At 39.1% G+C, this 17971-nt stretch overlaps 1 protein-coding gene across 3 annotated transcripts in view; it reads left to right on the top strand.

Moving 5' to 3' along the window:
• RNF144B (ring finger protein 144B) overlaps positions 1–15617 on the top strand; it is an 83603-nt gene extending 67986 nt beyond the window's left edge. Inside the window, exons 8-9 of one of the 3 annotated variants that reach the window (XM_012534381.3) lie at positions 6461–6514; positions 11068–15617. In XM_012534381.3, coding sequence (XP_012389835.1) covers positions 6461–6514; positions 11068–11085 — 72 coding nt within the window. In that variant the 3' untranslated portion in view covers positions 11086–15617. Of the gene's footprint in view, positions 1–687; positions 4727–6460; positions 6515–10784; positions 11039–11067 lie in introns of those variants that run through there. The other 2 variants (XM_012534380.3, XM_012534378.3) reach the window with 2 other exon arrangements.
• The last annotated feature ends 2354 nt before the right edge of the window (positions 15618–17971 follow it).

The raw sequence follows: 17971 nt of genomic DNA, 5'->3' as shown, positions 1-17971 counted from the left end.
TCCTGGTTTATTTTTAATAGTATTTATTTGTTTGTTTGTTTGTTTATTTCCATGTTCCTTTTGAGAGAGTCAGTGTTCATAGCCTAGTAACCATTATTAACATCCTTCTAAGACTGTTGAAGAAACAGGTAGAGAGCCAACACCAACAATTCATGATCCCACTGGGCTTTGCGCCAGAGCCTGAGTTAGCATTTGGTTTGTCCTTCCGGGCACTGGCTAGAAGATCTCATAATTGTAACTGCTTTATGTGCCTGAGATGGTGTCTTAGTTCAAGCTGCTATAACAGAATACCCTAGACTGGGCAGCTCAAACCACAGATTTATTTCTCACGGTTCTGAAGATTGGAAGTCTGAGATCAGGGTGCCAGTGTGGTTGGGTTCTGGTGAGGACCCTCTTCATGGTTTACAGATGGCCATCTTCTCACTGTGTCCTCACATGGCAGAGAATGGAGAGAGAAGCAAGCTCTCTGCTGTCTCTTTTTATAAGGGCACTAATCCCATCATGAGGACACCACCCTCATGTCCTAATTACCTACCAAAGGCCCCTATTTCCAAACATCATCATACTGGGGATTAGGGTTTCAACCTATGAATTTTGGGGGGGGACACAAACAGTCCACAGCTGATGGTAGAGTGTACACATAGGAAGATTGAACTGCTGAAATAGGCTTTTCTTCTACATTTCCAGGTGGTCGGGATTCTTGTGGGGTTGGGCATCATTGCCTTGGTGACTTCACCCTTGCTGCTCCTGGCTTCCCCATGTATAATCTGTTGCATCTGCAAGTCCTGTCGGGGCAAGAAGAAAAAGCATGACCCATCCACAACCTAAAGATCTCCGTTCGTATCCATGTGCCACAGATGTCTGGGTTATACGAGACAGCACAGTGATAAAGCCCCCCTTAGTGAACTCGCCTCCCCCTCCTTGCCAGACTTTGGAAGTGCCTCTGTGTCCAGACTTTGAACTTGCCTGCCCACCTTCGGCATCCAAAAAGGCCAAGCGCTGGTGCGTATGTTCCTGTGTAAAGAGAACCGAGTTCAACAGTCCAGGCCATGTCTGTGGAGCGTGTTGGAAAGCTTTGGGGTTGATGGGGAGGAACTAACACACCATCGTGCTATCGTCTGAAGGATCCCACTGGACTGTTCAACTTCCAGCCACATTCAAGGAGCCTGAATGAACACTTGGTGTAATAAATGTGCTGCCAGTTATGACAACACACGTGCTAACTGAGAAGCCAGAGTCTGTTGTGTTGATTTGACCATCATGAGAAGCATGAGGAAAACCTCCTGTAGGAGGGGAAGAATCAGACTGTTTAAGGGGAAATTCTTATAAGAATTGTAATTCTTGTAAGAATTATAAGAGAGCTGCTTATCTTAGGAGCTGATATGGCGGTTCTGCCTCTGCCGGTTAGCGGGTGTGCTGATTCCCCAGGAATTTGGCGGAAACACAATAGGTTTCTCCTGTGTGGTCTCAGTGTCAAGCAGGAGAAATTGCTATGCAGAGGGAGTTGTCCCTTCCCAGGAAAAGGGCTGCAGCAGGTAAAACAATCTGGTCTAATGTAGTATCTCTCCCCTGGGTGATGAACTTTTCTTACAGCTAGTAGCTGTGGTCTACAGGATTGTTTTATATGAAGTATGGGTAAAGTGGCAGAGATTCAAAATCATCATCACTGGTATCAGGAACCTTTCTTGAGCTCTCTGTTCATGCACCCAACAGATTTAGAATTGGACCTGCAAGTACACACCGAGAGTGAATATTAAAGTCCATAGGTATATCTAGAATCTGTATAACTTGCTGCCTACCTAGAGTTTCTATTCATTGGGCATGAATGGATTTACCCAATAGTACACACAAAATAAATGTTTACTTAAAAGCCATTCTTCTGGGATGGTTATAATATGGTTTATTATAAATCAACCTAAATATTTTTTGCATATTATATATGTAAATTTTGGTTACAAGTTCATAAGTTCCCCAAAGGTTTTGACTCATAAACATAACTCTTTTAAAATAGTACAATGTGCCATCCCAGTTTGTAAAAACGCTAATTGATAATCAAGTTGTTTATGTATTTTCAGACACAATTCAGAGCAGCTCTCTTCCCAGCAGCAAAGTTTTGCTCTTTCAGCATCTGTTAGGGCAGTCAGAGTACTTTTTGTATGTACAGGGCACTGATAAAACAACAAAAAATATCTGAGAAACAAAATGTAAATGCTTTATGTATCTTAAATAGTTTGGGTTCGTATCACCTCATTGTGGCTTATTTTTCCCATTATTCTATTAGTCAGATTTTGAATAAATGAGTTTTGAAAAGACAGTAACTTTTACTATAGTTGCCATTAGCAAAGTAACCTGATGCTTCGTGAGAACCATGTTAAATGTTAGCGGACGGCTCTCCTTGAAGCTAGGGGTACCACATCAAGACCTATCAGGACCTATTTTCTGAGGTAACTGGGTAACTAGACTATTAAATTGCTGCTATCCTGGACCTGTTATTAAAGAACGATGCTTTGCCTATGTAATGGATTGTATTCTAAGTGGGGATGTATATATTTAAGAAACTTTAATTCACATGTACATATTGATATCTGATATATGTATAGTACATCTATTGGTTGTGTACATTTTTATTTACTGTTTTTATAGAACATAGATGAGAACTCTGGGAAAACTTTTGAATGGCCACCAACCCCAAAATATTTTAAATTATTCATTAGGAATTTCTCAATATTAAGTGTCTTTATTTTCCTTTGAAACTCTACACACTTCAGGAAAACAAATCAATCTCTTCTTCTAGCACTGTATTTCATATTAGTACAAATATAAATGGAGGTATATATATTTGAGTAATCTGCTTTTTCTTGCACTGCCTTATCGTAGTGCAGGGCATTTACAACTGCTCAGGGGATCACAGGGACTCAACTGAAATTGAATTTTTGCACCAAGAATGTCAGTCATGGCAATGTGCTCCCCCATATTAATGCAGTCTTCAAGCTGGGTTCCACAAAGAATCTTTAAACAGGGGCTGATTTCAAGTAACCTAAAATTCTATGTTATCTGAGGCAGAGCTCCTGAATTTGGAGTAAAAGTGGAAGAAAGCATCTATGCTATTATTTCCTTGACAAACTGAAGGACTATGTCTTCTCACAGAGATGCTATAAAAGAATTAGCTTACTTTTTTTGTGGGGAGTGGGAAGTGTTTGTCAAATAGATTTAAAATAACTGGATTTAGAGGGACTTCCCTGGTGGTCCAGTGGTTAAGACTCCGTGTTTCCACTGCAGGGAACACGGGTTCAATCCCTAGTCAGGGAACTAAGATCCCGCAAGCCATGCAGTACAGCCAAAAAATATATATAACATAAAATAATTTTAAAAAAGAACTGAAGTAGAGAATAGCTTAAAATAACTGGATTTAGGTTTTTAAATGTTGAAAAGTGCCTGAAAACTGGTGATTTCTTCCTTAAAGCGCTCAACTATTTGGCCTGTGTGAGATTGTTGGAATCAACAGGAACAGGTTGGTTGGTTAAAACCCACTTATATCTCCAGTGCATCAAAGGGTGAGATGCAAGCCAGTCTAGAGATTGTGTTTATAATGGGGAAAGCTGGCAACTTTGATAACAGAGACTGATGTTTTCATTTTGTATAACTGGCCAGAGAAAGGGTTTACCCTTGTCGCCTTCCTCTGTTTGTCAGCTCTGTCCTTCCCTAGTGATTCTCTGAAGAAATATGGGTCTATCTAATTATCTTTGGATGTTGTGGCAGAAGATGGTTTTGTTTGAAGTAGTGTAGTCCATTTGAAATAGAAATTAAACAAATCCTTCGCCACATTGTAATCTGGATGGGATAACTCACCATCCAGAAAAGCTATTGGATGTAATTCCATAACGTTTAGCTGTTGCCCCTTCTAGGGATTTTTTCCATTGTTATTAGGCAGGGAGGTGAAGAGGAAAACCACTTGGAACCAAGTTTTAGAATCTTAGGCATCCTATTTGTTCATGCCATGGATGTTTGCTCCCGACTTGAAATCCCTAGTTTGAAAGAGACCTTTGAAAAACCAACAGTTCACAGTGTGAATTTTCTTGTCGCTGGCATCACAAAAATCTCACCTATTCGGGTTTGAAAATCTACATGTTTATTTGAATGTAAATCACCGTTTCTTAGAACCCCAATTGTCTCTTAAAAATTATAGAGAATCCAGGGCTTCCCTGGTGGCGCAGTGGTTGAGAGTCCGCCTGCCGATGCAGGGGGCACAGGCTCGCGCCCCGGTCCGGGAAGATCCCACGTGCCGCGGAGCGGCTGGGACCGTGAGCCATGGCCTCTGAGCCTGCGCGTCCGGAGCCTGTGCACCGCAACAGGAGAGGCCACAACAGTGAGAGGCCCGCGTACCGCAAAAAAAAAAAAAATTATACAGAATCTAGATATGTATTACTTTAGCCTTCCCTTTGCAGTGCTTCTAAAAGACTTCCTGTTCATGAACAGATGCCTTTATGTATATAGAATATGTGTATATGTGTAGCTTTCAAGATAGTTTCAGAATGCCTTTGATGAATGACATTTTATAAAGCTGTTACGGTTGATATCTATAGGCTGTTACATCTCATGTTGATTCATCATCCAGGAAGTTTTGTTATGTATTTAAGAAATTGCTGTAGTATTATATTTTTCCAAGTATTTGAGAGGAAAATAGCTGTTTTAGTCTCTCTGGCCCCAATAAATGTGGAGCAGGAAATCAAGTGTGTTATTTTTTGTTATGCTGCATGTTTTTAGACACGTTCAATTTTATCATCCAGGAGCCAACCAAGTCATTATTAAATCTTAGGTTTGGAACTGACAAAAAAGTAACCTAATCTGCAATACCATATATGGAAGTAACTCTTGCTACCTTGTTTCTTAAAAGAAATAGGAGCGGGCTTCCCTGGTGGCGCAGTGGTTGAGAATCTGCCTATGCAGGGAACACGTGTTCGACGAGCACTGGTCTGGGAGGATCCCACCTGCCGTGGAGCAACTAGGCCCGTGAGCCACAACTACTGAGCCTGCGCGCGTCTGGAGCCTGTGGTCTGCCACAAGAGAGGCCGCGATAGTGAGAGGCCCGCGCACCACGATGAAGAGTGGCCCCCGCTTGCCACAACTAGAGAAAGCCCTCGCACAGAAACAAAGACCCAACACAGCAAAAATAAATAAATTAATTAATAAACTCCAATCCCCAACATCTTCTTTAAAAAAAAAAAAATAGGATCAAGTGTGATGCCTTCACTTGTTGCAGACTTTCTGTTGTGTGTGTGATACTTCACTCTGCCAATGCACAGGCATTGATCATTATCCAGAAAAATAACCAATAAATATTTAGGTCTTTGATCATCCTAATAAAAAATGCCAGGCATCAGAGCTATCAGTTCTATAAAATACGTGTTGGGTTCCGTGTGCTCTAAGGTCAGTTCTAACCTCCCAGAAGTATGGTAGAGGAATGTGTTTCCTTGTTACGATTTTTAAAGAAAGGATTTACAGGTAGAGGGTTAACTTCAGGTCATTTCCATTTGATTAGTATTCAAGGCAGGACTCGCCTGAAGTTGAGTGCCAGAAGTTGCTTAACAACTAGGACTTGTGTCTCTGCAAAACTGGAAACTCACATTCCTATACTGGTGTTGATGCCTTTTTGCTGAATGTTACTTGCTTCTAATATGACACCTGAGCACAAAGGTTTACAACTGACTTATAATTCAAATTTCATTTTCTAAGCATTCAGTTTGGAGGAAATAAGATCATTTAAAAACATTTTTGGGTTATCGTTTCTTAATTTGCTTAATCGTCTCCTAGAATGTCAACATTATTTCATTTTTAAAGTGTGCTTATTATTTGCTGAACTTGAATTTGCATTTCCAAAGAATTATTGAATGAACCATTTTATACAGCAGTGATTTTAATTAATCCCCTAACCAGCAAACTCATTGCAATGTAAATTATGAATCTAGTGAGTTTGGTGGAGAATTATAATTAGGTTTTCCTGTAATTCAATTATTTTCATTTGTTAGATAATAAATCTAGGTATTTTTTGGACCCTAAAGGTAGTATCCAGCTCTACATTATGAGAAAGAAATGAATTTCTTTGAATAATTTAAGAGTAACTATAGTATGTTTTATTTATATATTTTTGTGTATGCTTTTTAAAGAACTTTTGAGAACAATATTATGAAATAAGTGGGGCAGATATTGGATCTACTTCATAGAGAAAGCAATAGTTTTGTGTACATGTCCTGCCAGGGGTCATACTATCTATAAGTGACAGATAGAAAAAGAATGCCACAGGAGTTCCCTGGTGGTCTAGTGGTTAGGATTCTGGGCATTTTACTGCTGTGGCCCGGGTTTAATCTTAACCTGGTCGGGGAACTGAGATCCTACAAGCAGCGTGGCCAAAAAAAAAAAAAAAAATACCAGCTAGTAATTCTGAGTTTGCCTTTACTCTCAGGTCTGTGAGTTCCAAGAAAATGTCCTCCTCTTCCAATTGCCTGCATCAATGGAGGTATGTATAAAAGAATGTGTTATTTCAAATAATCACTTAGAGTCTGTATTTTGGTGTGTCTGACAACATGCCTAGGGCAAAGGGCCACCCCCTGAGATCGACCCCAATCACTCCCTGGGGTTCATCTAGAGAAGGGCAGGAGACAGGAGACAGATGGTGATTCCTTAGAGAAGTAATGCAGGAGTGTGCATCTGATTTGCTATTGGAACTAGAATTATAGCTGTGTCCATGTACTTACTCCAAAAGCCAAAGTGTTTACCTCTTCCCCACAAATACGAGGTACATTGTCATCAGTTCCTTTTAATGTTTACAATCAAGACTCAACGTGATTAACTCAGATCCAGATTCTTCCCTATTAACATTACTAACTTGTACTCTAAAGTGTATTTGTGGCCTAGAATTAAATAAATCAGTCGATTGGCAGTTTCAAAAGCAAGAAAAGAGGCTCTAAATAATGAAATTAATGAATTTCTGATCTGTATAAAGACGTGCTTTGAATTCCATTTTCTGCATAAACTTTGTCTTTCAGTTTTATCAGCTTTCCTTTTTCTGTGTGTTATAACTAGGATTCAGGCTTTTGATGAGAAGCAGATTAAGTCTAATGTTAGCCATTTTATCTTGTGGTTCCTTACTGACCTGGCGTGATTTGAGGGGGTATATTTTCTTTTGGAGGGAGTGGATGGGTGGTTGACATTAATGCTATTGAACATATTTAGATAAAATAAACATGAAGATTTTCTTGAGGTGAGTTGTGAGACATCTGATTATTCATCAGCCTGGGCTGATTTTTTTTTTTGAACTTTTTTTTTTTTTTTTTTTGCGGCACGCGGGCCTCTCACTGTTGGGGCCTCTCCCATTGCAGAGCACAGGCTCAGGACGCGCAGGCTCAGCGGCCATGGCTCATGGGCCCAGCCACTCCGCGGCATGTGGGATCTTCCCGGACCGGGGCACGAACCTGTGTCCCCTGCATCGGCAAGCGGACTCTCAACCACTGTGCCACCAGGGAAGCCCTGGACTGATTTTTTTGAAGTCAAGCCAGTTTGTTTCACTAAAAAAGCAAACAAGTCCAGAAATCCACACACTGCCCTGCATGGTGTGTCCCAAATTCCAGCCTGGCCCTTGGACTTTGGCACCACAAGGGTACGTGAACAAAGTTGGGAGAGTGTTGGTAAATCTGAGACACCCCAGGCACAGAACCAGCAGGCGATGTCCTCTGTTCTCCCTGCCTTCTGCTAGTCCAGGTGGTGTGGGGTTGGGGGACAGACACCCAGCTTTAATAAGTGGCTTCAGTTCCAGGCCTGGCTTTGCTCTTGACTGGTGCTGTGGTTTGGGGCCAGCCATTTATCACATAGTGTCATTTTGTCTATTTTAACTCAGGCTTAGGAGGATAGGATGAGATCACGAATGTCAAAGTGCTTCTAAGTGTTCTTTGTTAGGAGGGGAGAGGAGAGGGAGCCATTGTACTGTGTGTGCTGTGGCTGTGAGTGTGGGTGATGAGTTTGTAGTCAGACATTCTTTCCAAAGGAGAAAAGAGAACTAAGGGGGGGTCCCCAAAATATATTTCAAGCTTGTGAATGTGTGTGAGGTAGGAATGACCTCCTCAGTAAATATGTTGTCTTTTTAGATTTAAAATATTCCTGGGCTTCCCTGGTGGCACAGTGGTTGAGAGTCCACCTGCTGATGCAGGAGACACGGGTTCGTGCCCCGGTCTGGGAAGATCCCACATGCCGCAGAGCAGCTGGGCCCGTGAGCCATGGCCGCTGAGCCTGCGCGTCCGGAGCCTGTGCTGCGCAACGGGAGAGGCCACAACAGTGAGAGGCCCGCATACCGCCAAAAAAAAAAAAATATATATATATATATTCCTTCATGTCACTTTTTCACAAATATTTCACAAGCATGTAGCTAATTTTATGCTCCATTAAAATGGAGGATATGTGGAGAAAGAAATGCGTTCATAAAAGCACAAGAAGTTTTTCTTGGGGGAGGTTTATGGTAAAAACTTGCATTTACAAGATTTCTTATGGTGTGCAAAGTACTTTGAATCACATTTCCATTGGCTCTTCATACTATTCTGGGAAGTAGCTATTAATATGCCCCTCCCCCAATTTACAGATGGGAGCTGAGACTCAGGGGCTAGGTGACGTGGCCCAAGTTCGTAAAGTGGGTTGGTGGCAAAGCTAGAATTTGAACCCACATCTTGCATGAGCCAGCCTAGGGCCTCTTAGCATTATTTTAATTTTTAAAATAGTGGCTTAAAGCAACACATTCATTAATCTCAGTTTCTGTACATCGGAAGTTTGGCATGATGTAGTCGGGTTCTCAGCTCAGACTCTCACTGGGCTGAAGATCAAGGTGTTGGCCCAAGTGTGTTTTAATTTGGGGCTCGGGGTTCTCTTCCAAGCTCACTGGTTGTTGGCAGAATTCAGTTCGTTCTCATGCCTTCTGTGTGGTGCCCTCCATCTTCAAGCCACGTCGAGTCCTTCTTATAATTCAGATCTCTTTGACATCCTCTTTGGCTGCATCTTTCTGACTTCCATAATTTTAAATTATAAAGTGGCCAATGGGAAAATGTTTGTCATTTTCAATAGGAAATTTAACTTTTTACCGTTCTGTTTCCCTGCCCCTTGAAGCCAAGCAGTTTGCAGACGTGATAGTATCAACTAGAAGAAATCACAAACTCAGGGAAGAGTTAAAAGCAATATCTAGCTTCCTACGAGGGAACTGTTGATCTGAATTTTCAGTTAAGCCTAGCATGGCCAAGGTTTTAACAGTAACTCTGCTTCTGGCTGGCGTCCTTGAGAGGTGTCCTTGGTCTTTACGTGAGACAGATTTTTCCACATGGGCTTAGAAGAAAACCTGATCTCATCTTTCTGAACAAACCTTCAGAAGATTCAGGATTGGACTGAATCTTGTGTTGGATTCAGGAAGGACAACTCCTTTCAAGAGTTGACTTAAAGTACAGGATGGTGTTTCCACCCAGGTCAGACCAATAAAGCAGTGGATTTCAGTTAGCGAGTTGCTGCCTGTTGTTGAAGGACCTGCACTGAAAGTCAAGGTCATCACCTCTTCCATTTTCCTGCCCCAGTGCAGGAATACAGACCCTGACCAGACACTTTAGATGTTTTAAAGTAGAATGGCCACTTTTCTGACTAGAAATGGAAGACTAGAGGGAGATGTGAGACCTCTACTAGTTCCTTTTGGCTTTGGACAATTTACAATTTATCTTGGCCTCAGTTTCCTCATCTTGAAAATTGGAAGTGATTATTTTCTAAGTCCACTTCAAATCTAACCTTTTGTGTAAGATGGAAAAGATTAGTAGCACCCATTGTGAGCCTCATATCCATGAGAATAGTACACAAAAGGGAAATTCTCCTTATTAGACAAGGAACTGGTAATTACCGGAAGAAGCTTCCAGGCATAAAAAGAAGCATGTAAAATATAGTACAAGTTTATTTAAAATAAGCAAATTCAAAGAACAATGGTTGAACTTGGTTTGTTTACAGCTCTTGATGGCTGAAAAGACTTACAACAAAAGTTGTTTGGGGAATTTTCAGGGATGTGTTTCCTCTAGTACTTATATTAAAAACATCAGAACCTCAGTATCCTTATTTTAAACACACAATGGACTATTTATTCTGAGTGCGTCAGTCTGAGGAGTCTTTTTAACATTCAGTTGCTTAGTATTGATTAATTTATCTCTATGTTTCCTATACACATGGCATGTTCTGTGAATTGAATTAAATTTACGGCACATATGTACATGTGTTAATGGATGTGTTATAGGATAGTATATATGATAGTATATTTACCTATCTGTATATCTAGTGTGTGTGTGTGTGTGTGTGTAGTAGATAGATAGATGGATGGATGGGCACATCTACTTAGGAACAAAGAAATTTTTATTCAGACTTAATAAATTTTATTTTCAAAAGTAGAACACAAAACTACTTCTGGATTTCAAAAACAGTAAACTAAAAAGCAAAAGCTAAATCAATATTCAAAAAATTCTTTAAAATTTTGACTTTTAAACATTTGAGATTTAATTTTAAGAATGGTCACACTAAAACTCATTTCTAATATTTAAATCTGATGTCACAAATATATCATAACCAAGCAAGTAAAATAAAGACTTAAACAAACCTTCAGGTTTAATTTCTATTACCCATTTTAATGAAAACAAAAATGTGTGTTGATTGCATCTTAAAATAAAAATGGGGAAAAAAAGGGAAATGACTGTATTCCTTCCTTACTGCTCATTCATAATCTACAGGGTATTTCTCGAATGTTTCCACATAAACATCCTCAACTGATATAAGAACACGAACTCACCCTTGGAAGGAAGAGAATGACCTGAAAGCATTGCCAAAAGTGAACCGCTGAGGACTAGAAACTTTTTGACATCACCTGTTTACTTTTTAATTCTGTCTTTAACATTCATCTAAAATTAGAATCTGCTCCATATTATTTTGATTTCATTTTAAAGATAACATTGTAAATTACCTAAGTAAAATTCACTTCTTAAAGATGCTTCACCTTTGCCTTGTTTCCTCCAGGACATGGCCCATCTGTAGTTGAACACACTGAAGAAGGCAAGTCTATTAGGTTACCATTCTCATTATGAAGCATGTATTCAGTTCCATCTTTGTACAAACAAATGTGTGGCGATTAGTTGCCTAAAGTGACTCAGTCTGGTTGAGGAGAAAGAACACATCGGGCTATAGAAAGATGAATAACCGTATCGGGTCATACCTGATAGATGACAGGTGAGTGGCTGAGCTATGTGTTGGGAGCAGGTGGAGGCGGATAGATATTGCTGAAACTTTTTGGTTAGAGCTTTACAGGGACGGTACTGGATCAGGGCTTTGAAAGGTTGTTAGGATTGTGATTGCAAAGGAGACAAGGGCATTACAGAGAGGGGGCGTGATGAGAGCAAGGTGGCTTGAGGATTGATAACTAGCCTAATTAAGCCGAAACAAAGCACTTGTAGAACAGAGGAGAGCCAGAAAATGACGAGGAAAAAGAGACTCTTGGGTGCCAGGCTCAGGAGTTGGTGGGTTCTTATTACATTGGGGAGCTGAGTAACAGTTCTGAGCTTGAAGGGTGACACGTGCAAAGGTACACTTTAGCAGGTTAATCTGACAGCACTGTGCTGGTTGAATTGCAAGGGGGAAAGCTGGAAGTGGCATGACTAGTTAGGGGGACCCTGCACTAGTCTAGAGGTATCACTTAATGAAGACCTGGTCCAGAGAAAGGAAAAAAAGCAAAAGAGAAAGATGTTTATACACACACATATATGGTAGTTTCATATATATATATATATATCGGTAGCATTTTGGTGGTTATATCACCTACAGAATAAGTGCTTTTAAAAAGTATTACAATATAATTTTCTTATTTGAACATCATCACTACATTGAATCTTAAAGCCTCCGTACAATTGCTATCAGTTTTTACCTAGAGCCAGTTTAGAAAAGGTTTTATTAATGTGAGGCTTACTCATAGGATTTTCCCTTAAATCGTTTTTGGAACAAAACGGAGAATAAATAATAATTCCTCGTAGGGCATGATGAAAGAGCCAGACCAAACATAGAAAAATTGTATGGGGGATATGTTTCTACTTGGTTTTAGGTAATAACTTTAAGTAATTCATAAGAAAGTAGAGAGCACAGGAGAGTTTCTTACATTAATGAATTCATTAGGGTTTAAGAAATGCTTTCAACCAAACTACCTTCTGTTTTAGGGAAAGCTGGGAACACAAAGTACACAACCAGCTTGACAAAGACCGGAAATGGAGCTGAGTTCTGAAAGTCCTTTGAGGAAGTTAATTGACCATGTTGTTTTCATTTACTTGGAAAGGAATTCCCTTTGAAAGTGCAGTGAGGTGTGTCTTTCCCCTTTCTTAGCTGCCACTCTGTCTGATAATAAGATAAGCTGATGTAATCTTATGTTATATACTTTAGTATTTATTGTATGTGAAGGACTAAAGCTTTTAGCAATATCACTTAGCTCAGTGATTCTATTTTACAAAGGATGATTAACCCGTTCTCATTAGAATATTCTTTTGCCCTTTGCCCATGGAAACCTTTTGCTCTCTGTACATCGGACACAGTAGCTGTTGGAGCTCTGCTTACTACAGCTGAACACAGATGCCAGGGAGGAGAGGGGAAGAACACTGAAATTTGGCCAGTTTGGCGGTTTGTTAATCAATACCCATTATTTCAGGAGGAAAAAAAGGAACAGCTGCATATAATGATCAGAGACCAACATGGCCATCCCTGTAATGAATAGCAGGAGAGCTCAGCCTCCGCCACCCACCCCCACTCCCCATAGTTCTTTTTTTAATAATTTTTTAAATTTATTTTTGGCTGCATTGGGTCTTCGTTGCTGCGCACGGGCTTTCTCTAGTTGCAGCTAGTGGGGTCTACTGTTTGCTGCGGTGCACGGGCTTCTCATTGCGGTGGCTTCTCTTGTTGTGGAGCACCGGCTCTAGGCGCGTGGGCTTCAGTAGTTGTGGCACGTGAGCTCAGTAGTTGTGGCTCGCAGGCTCTAGAGCGCAGGCTCAGCAATCCCCCCATAGTTCTTGCGTGCTGATCAACTGAGGTTCGGGAAGGAAGAGTAAAACTTGGAGGAATGCTTGGACAGTTTTCCTAAGTTCTTCCATAGACATTGGTATATGTAAATCAATTGTTAATAGTTTTGTTGTATTGAGAGGGTGAAGAATTGAGTGATATAAAGAAATCTTTTATAATCAAAAACAATCTCTGATTCTCAGAATGATGTTTTTATCTGGCTTCCTCTCAGTTGTTTCTTTTTGTTTGTTTGTTTTTGTTTTTTGGGGTTTTTCTTTCTTTGTTTGCTTTTTCTTAATAGCCAGATATTTGTCTGTTTTCTTAGTTTTTTCAAACAAAGAGTTATTGGATTTATTAATTTTATTTTGCTTTCTAATTCATTAATTTATTTTAAATATATTTTCTCTACTTAATTTTTAAATTGTCTTTATTTACTTCTTGGGTTAAATGCTTTGCTTATTTTCGTTCTTTCTTGTTTAGCTATAAAAGCATTTAAAGCTATGATTTTTCCTTTCAATACAACTTTGATAGCATCCAAACTATTTTAATAAATGCCACTTAAGAACCATTTCTTTGGGGACTTCCCTGGTGGTCCAGTGGTTAAGACTCTGTGCTTCCAATGCAGGGGGTGCAGGTCCAATCCGTGGTTGGGGAACTAAGATCCCACATGCCGCATGGCGCGGCCAAAAACAAAAGCCAAAACAACTATTTCTTTGTTTGCTGTAGTCTTGTGGGTCTTGTGGACACAAACCTCACTGGCTCTCAGAGCTGGGTATTTTGGGGGTCATCCTTCAGGTGGAAGTCCTAGTCCTAAAAGTTGAGGTGTGCTAGATGTTTGTTCCAAACTCTGATTCCTCAGAGAGATGCTGGGAGTTGTGCATTCCTCCTCAATTGTATGTCACTGTGCCAGGGGTGGGGTTTACGGTGAGAATATATCTCAGCCTTTCCTACCCACTTCCGTGTGGGTGTTTTCTTGTTTGCCTGGTGTGTAGGAGTTGATCCGCTCATATCTAGATTTCTTTCAGAGGGAATTGCTCTGTGTGTAGTTGTATATTTGCTGTGTCTGTGAAAGGAAGTAGGTTCAGGAGCCTCCTATGTCACCATCTTCTTCTGAAGGGTACAAAGTTTGATATATAAATATCAAATCTTGCTTATTAATACTACTATACAATTCCATTTTATCTTTGTTTGCTATTAGTCTACTTTATCTACATGAGAGGAAGGTATTCGTTTCCCTCTCCCCCCATGCTCTCATTTTTATCAATTCCCTTGTATTTCTGGTGGTTTTTGCTTATGTGTTTTTAAAACTATTTTATTTAAGTCAAAATAAAATTCATATTTTAATACATGTTAGCATATATTAACATCAAATTTAAAAATATAATAGCGTAATAACAACAGAGCCTCTGACCTCTTCTTTCCATCTTTAGTCCACTCCCCAGGCAACCTTTAATCGGTTTGGTTTTGTGTTCATCTAGTGATGCCTCTGTAAGTCTGAATAGTATGTATACACCACAAATTCTTGTTTGGGAAGTTCCTTTTAATATAACCACAATATGAATTGATTTCTTGCTACTAGTTATGAGGATTTAGCTCACTTATACAAACTCCCTCCTATCCTTCCTACCTCCTCCCAATATTGTTACATCATTACTTTTAATTCCTTTCTTGGTTACCTTTCCAAGCTTAAGAATTAAAACCTCCATTTCCCTTTCCATCCACTAGACTGTATCTTGACTCCCTACTTTGTAAAAAAGGCTATTAACATCCTTAATCCCTCCTTCCTCCTTTTCTCCTCACCCTCTCCCAATTTTAATTTGTAAAATCTATCAGTTGTACTTTTAACGTTTTTAGTAAAAACAAAGGAGAAAGTATAGTATAGTGGCAAGACCTCTGCCTCTAAAGCCAGGCTATCTGGAGGTTTGACCCACACATTACTATCTGCATGACCTTGGGCAAGTTATACAACCTCACCATGCCTTACTTTTTCTACCTATACAATAGGAATAGAGGCTGATTCTAAGTTCAGTATCTGATACATAGTAAATTCTCATTAAATATTTGTCGTTACTGTTATTTTTATTGTTATCAATACATTTCAAGACAGATATTTATTTTTTATTTTGTCTTTTATGTTACACTTTCAAGAGATTGATTCTAAAAATTGAAACCTAGTAAATATTTTCATTTTTATAAATACTTGTTTTCTTTTAGAGTCAAGCTGTGTGGTATGATTATATTTCCTTAATAAAAGAACCACTTAAAGGAGAATGCTCAAATGGACTGTTCTTTCTTATACTTCACTAATTGTTAAAAATGCTACATTTTCCATACCTTTTTTGTTTGGTTTTTGTTTATCCTGGAGTTTCTGATTGCCTTTTTTTTCTCTAATTGATAAAAAGAAACATGTATCTATCATTAGATCATTATCACTTTTAAGAGTCTTAAGCATTCTGTATTTTACTTGAGACTTACTCTGTTCTTTGTTACAGAATCCATCAAGGTACTGTTCTAACTGTTTAATTTCCTTTCTATTGGTACATGACTTTGTTATATAACTTTCTGCTTTTCCCTGAGTATATTTTGTATGTTTTTTTATTGCACTTGTGAATTTTATCGTATATTCAGGTACTTCCTCTTCTCAAATCCTGTCTATTCTATGGTGTGTACTCTTCCCTCAGTGACTTCCCTCCCAGATCACCACTTCTTCCTGCCTCAACGTCTACTTTTAGGCCAGCTCCATAGCTGTCATGCTGAGACATCTTTTCTTATTCCTGGTTCTTATCTACTATTTCCTGGGTCTCTTGTCTTCTTTTTCTTGGTTAATCCCCTTGTTTTGCTGGAGTAAATCTTCAACTAAAAGGCGTGGGAGGCAAACTTTCTTAGTCCTTCCTCGTCTGAAATTTTTTTAGTCTTCCCTCACAATAGAGAGTTTGGCTGAGTATTGAATTTTAGATTGTAAATGCTTTTCCCTCAGAATTCTAAAGATATTAATTCCATATCTTAGTTAGCCTGTAGGGGATTTATCTTTCGCTGTTCTTAACTTTCACAGTAATGTTTAGAGTTATGAGTCCTTTTCCTTCCTCCTTCTTCTTAGTTGGTAAATCTTTTCAATGTGAACACGTTTTCTTCTTAAGCCCTAGGAAATTTCCTTCTATTATTTCTTTGCCTCCATTTTCTCTTATTAAACTCCTATTATATATTAAATCCTCTGTTTTAATCCTGCATGTTTCACCTTCCCTCTCATGTTTTCCATCTTTTTGTTCTCCTTTATGGGAGACTTCCGTTACTGGTACCTTTCAACCGTTCTATTTTATTGTGTATCTTAGCAGTCATATTTTTAATCTCCAGTAATTATTTTTAATGTTCATATTCTCCTTTTGCAGAACATCCTGTTGTAGGTGTAATATCTATTCTAATCTCTCCAAGGATACTAGTCAGAACTGTACTTTTAAAAAAGTTTGCCATGGTTTACTTCTTTTGTGCTGCAGACTTCTCTCAAATGTTTGATGTTTCTTAGTAGTCTGTTCATATTTAGATGAATGAATTAAATGATCAGATATTCCTAGGGGTTCTCACAGTGGATGATATTAGATAGGCAGTAATTTTTGATTGGTGAGCTGGAGGTCCTTGTAGGAATGGTAAATTGGCTATGACTGTCATAAATTAGAAGTAATGACAGACCTATAGTGGTAGACTATCATTTGGCAAATGGTTTTGTTCTTCTGTTTAATAGATTTAATACAGTAATCTTTTATCTAGGAAGTATAGAGCCCAAGAGGGTCCCTGGGATGTCCTCAGGAAGTCTGTCAGTACTGAAATTGTGTGTAAAATTGTGTTGCATATATATTTTTCTGGAAAGAGGTTTCCATAATTTTTAGGAGGCTATGACACTAAAAAGATTAACAGTATTCAATAGGAGCATTTATCATTTAAATTCTGGTGGATAGGTATTTCTGCATAATGCTGGAATTAGAAAAAAGCATTCTTTTTGTTGGTTTTTAGTAAAAGGAGAAATTTTGTTTTCTCCTACAAATAATGGATTTGAGTGTTTTTATGTATAGTTGACATTTCTGAGCTTGAGACTGAGGCATATTTCTTACTGAAAAGCCTGAGTCACTCATTACATGGAAGCCCAGAAGAGAATATTAAGTAATTTCCAATGTACGTGGTGGCAGGATGAACATAAGCTGGTCTCTCCTTCTGACCACCCAAGTGGCCAGCTACTCTGAATGCTTTTTCTTGTACCTTCATGTTTTGGGTCCAAACTAGCTAAATCAGGGTCTTCTAGAGGTTTCCTCTAAATAAGCTAGTGAGCGTTTACCTGTCCCTAAACAAAACCCACAGATCTGCCTACCTAAGTTTGGCAATCAAAGCCCCGTGGCCACTAGCAAGTTTGCCTCTACTTTGATCTGTGATGTGTATGACACTATATTCTTTGGCTGCTCTAAAGCAGACTGCCAATTAGATCCAAATGTGTCAGCCTTGGAGTGGGTACTGGTGGCCAAGTTTCCATTAGTGGTTACTACTGATTGATGCCTGCAGCATTCTATTCATTTAGAAATAGAAACCTATTCTCATGTTTAATCTTGGGGTTGGGAGAGGAGGTAATGGTGGGGTTAGGGGGAGGAAATCCCAGAACACAATTAAATCTTTATTTATTTATTTAAATTAAATCTCTTTATATCTCTCAACTTTTAACTTCTGTTTTTCCTTTAACACAGGAAAGACTCAAAATAATAGGAGGTTGTGATTCTGTTGTTCAGATTAGGGTATGCTTTTTATTTTCTGAGGTATAGAAGGTTGAAAGGAAGAGGAAAGAAAGCCACATTTATTGGAAAACAGCTCTGTGCCTGCAACTGTGTTAGATACTTTCACGTGTGACCAC

This window comes from Orcinus orca, chromosome 10, assembly GCF_937001465.1.
Source record: "Orcinus orca chromosome 10, mOrcOrc1.1, whole genome shotgun sequence".
In the NCBI taxonomy this organism is placed as follows: domain Eukaryota; kingdom Metazoa; phylum Chordata; class Mammalia; order Artiodactyla; family Delphinidae; genus Orcinus; species Orcinus orca.
The sequence above is the reverse complement of the archived record's forward strand: the minus strand, read 5'-3'. Positions and strand labels throughout refer to the sequence as shown.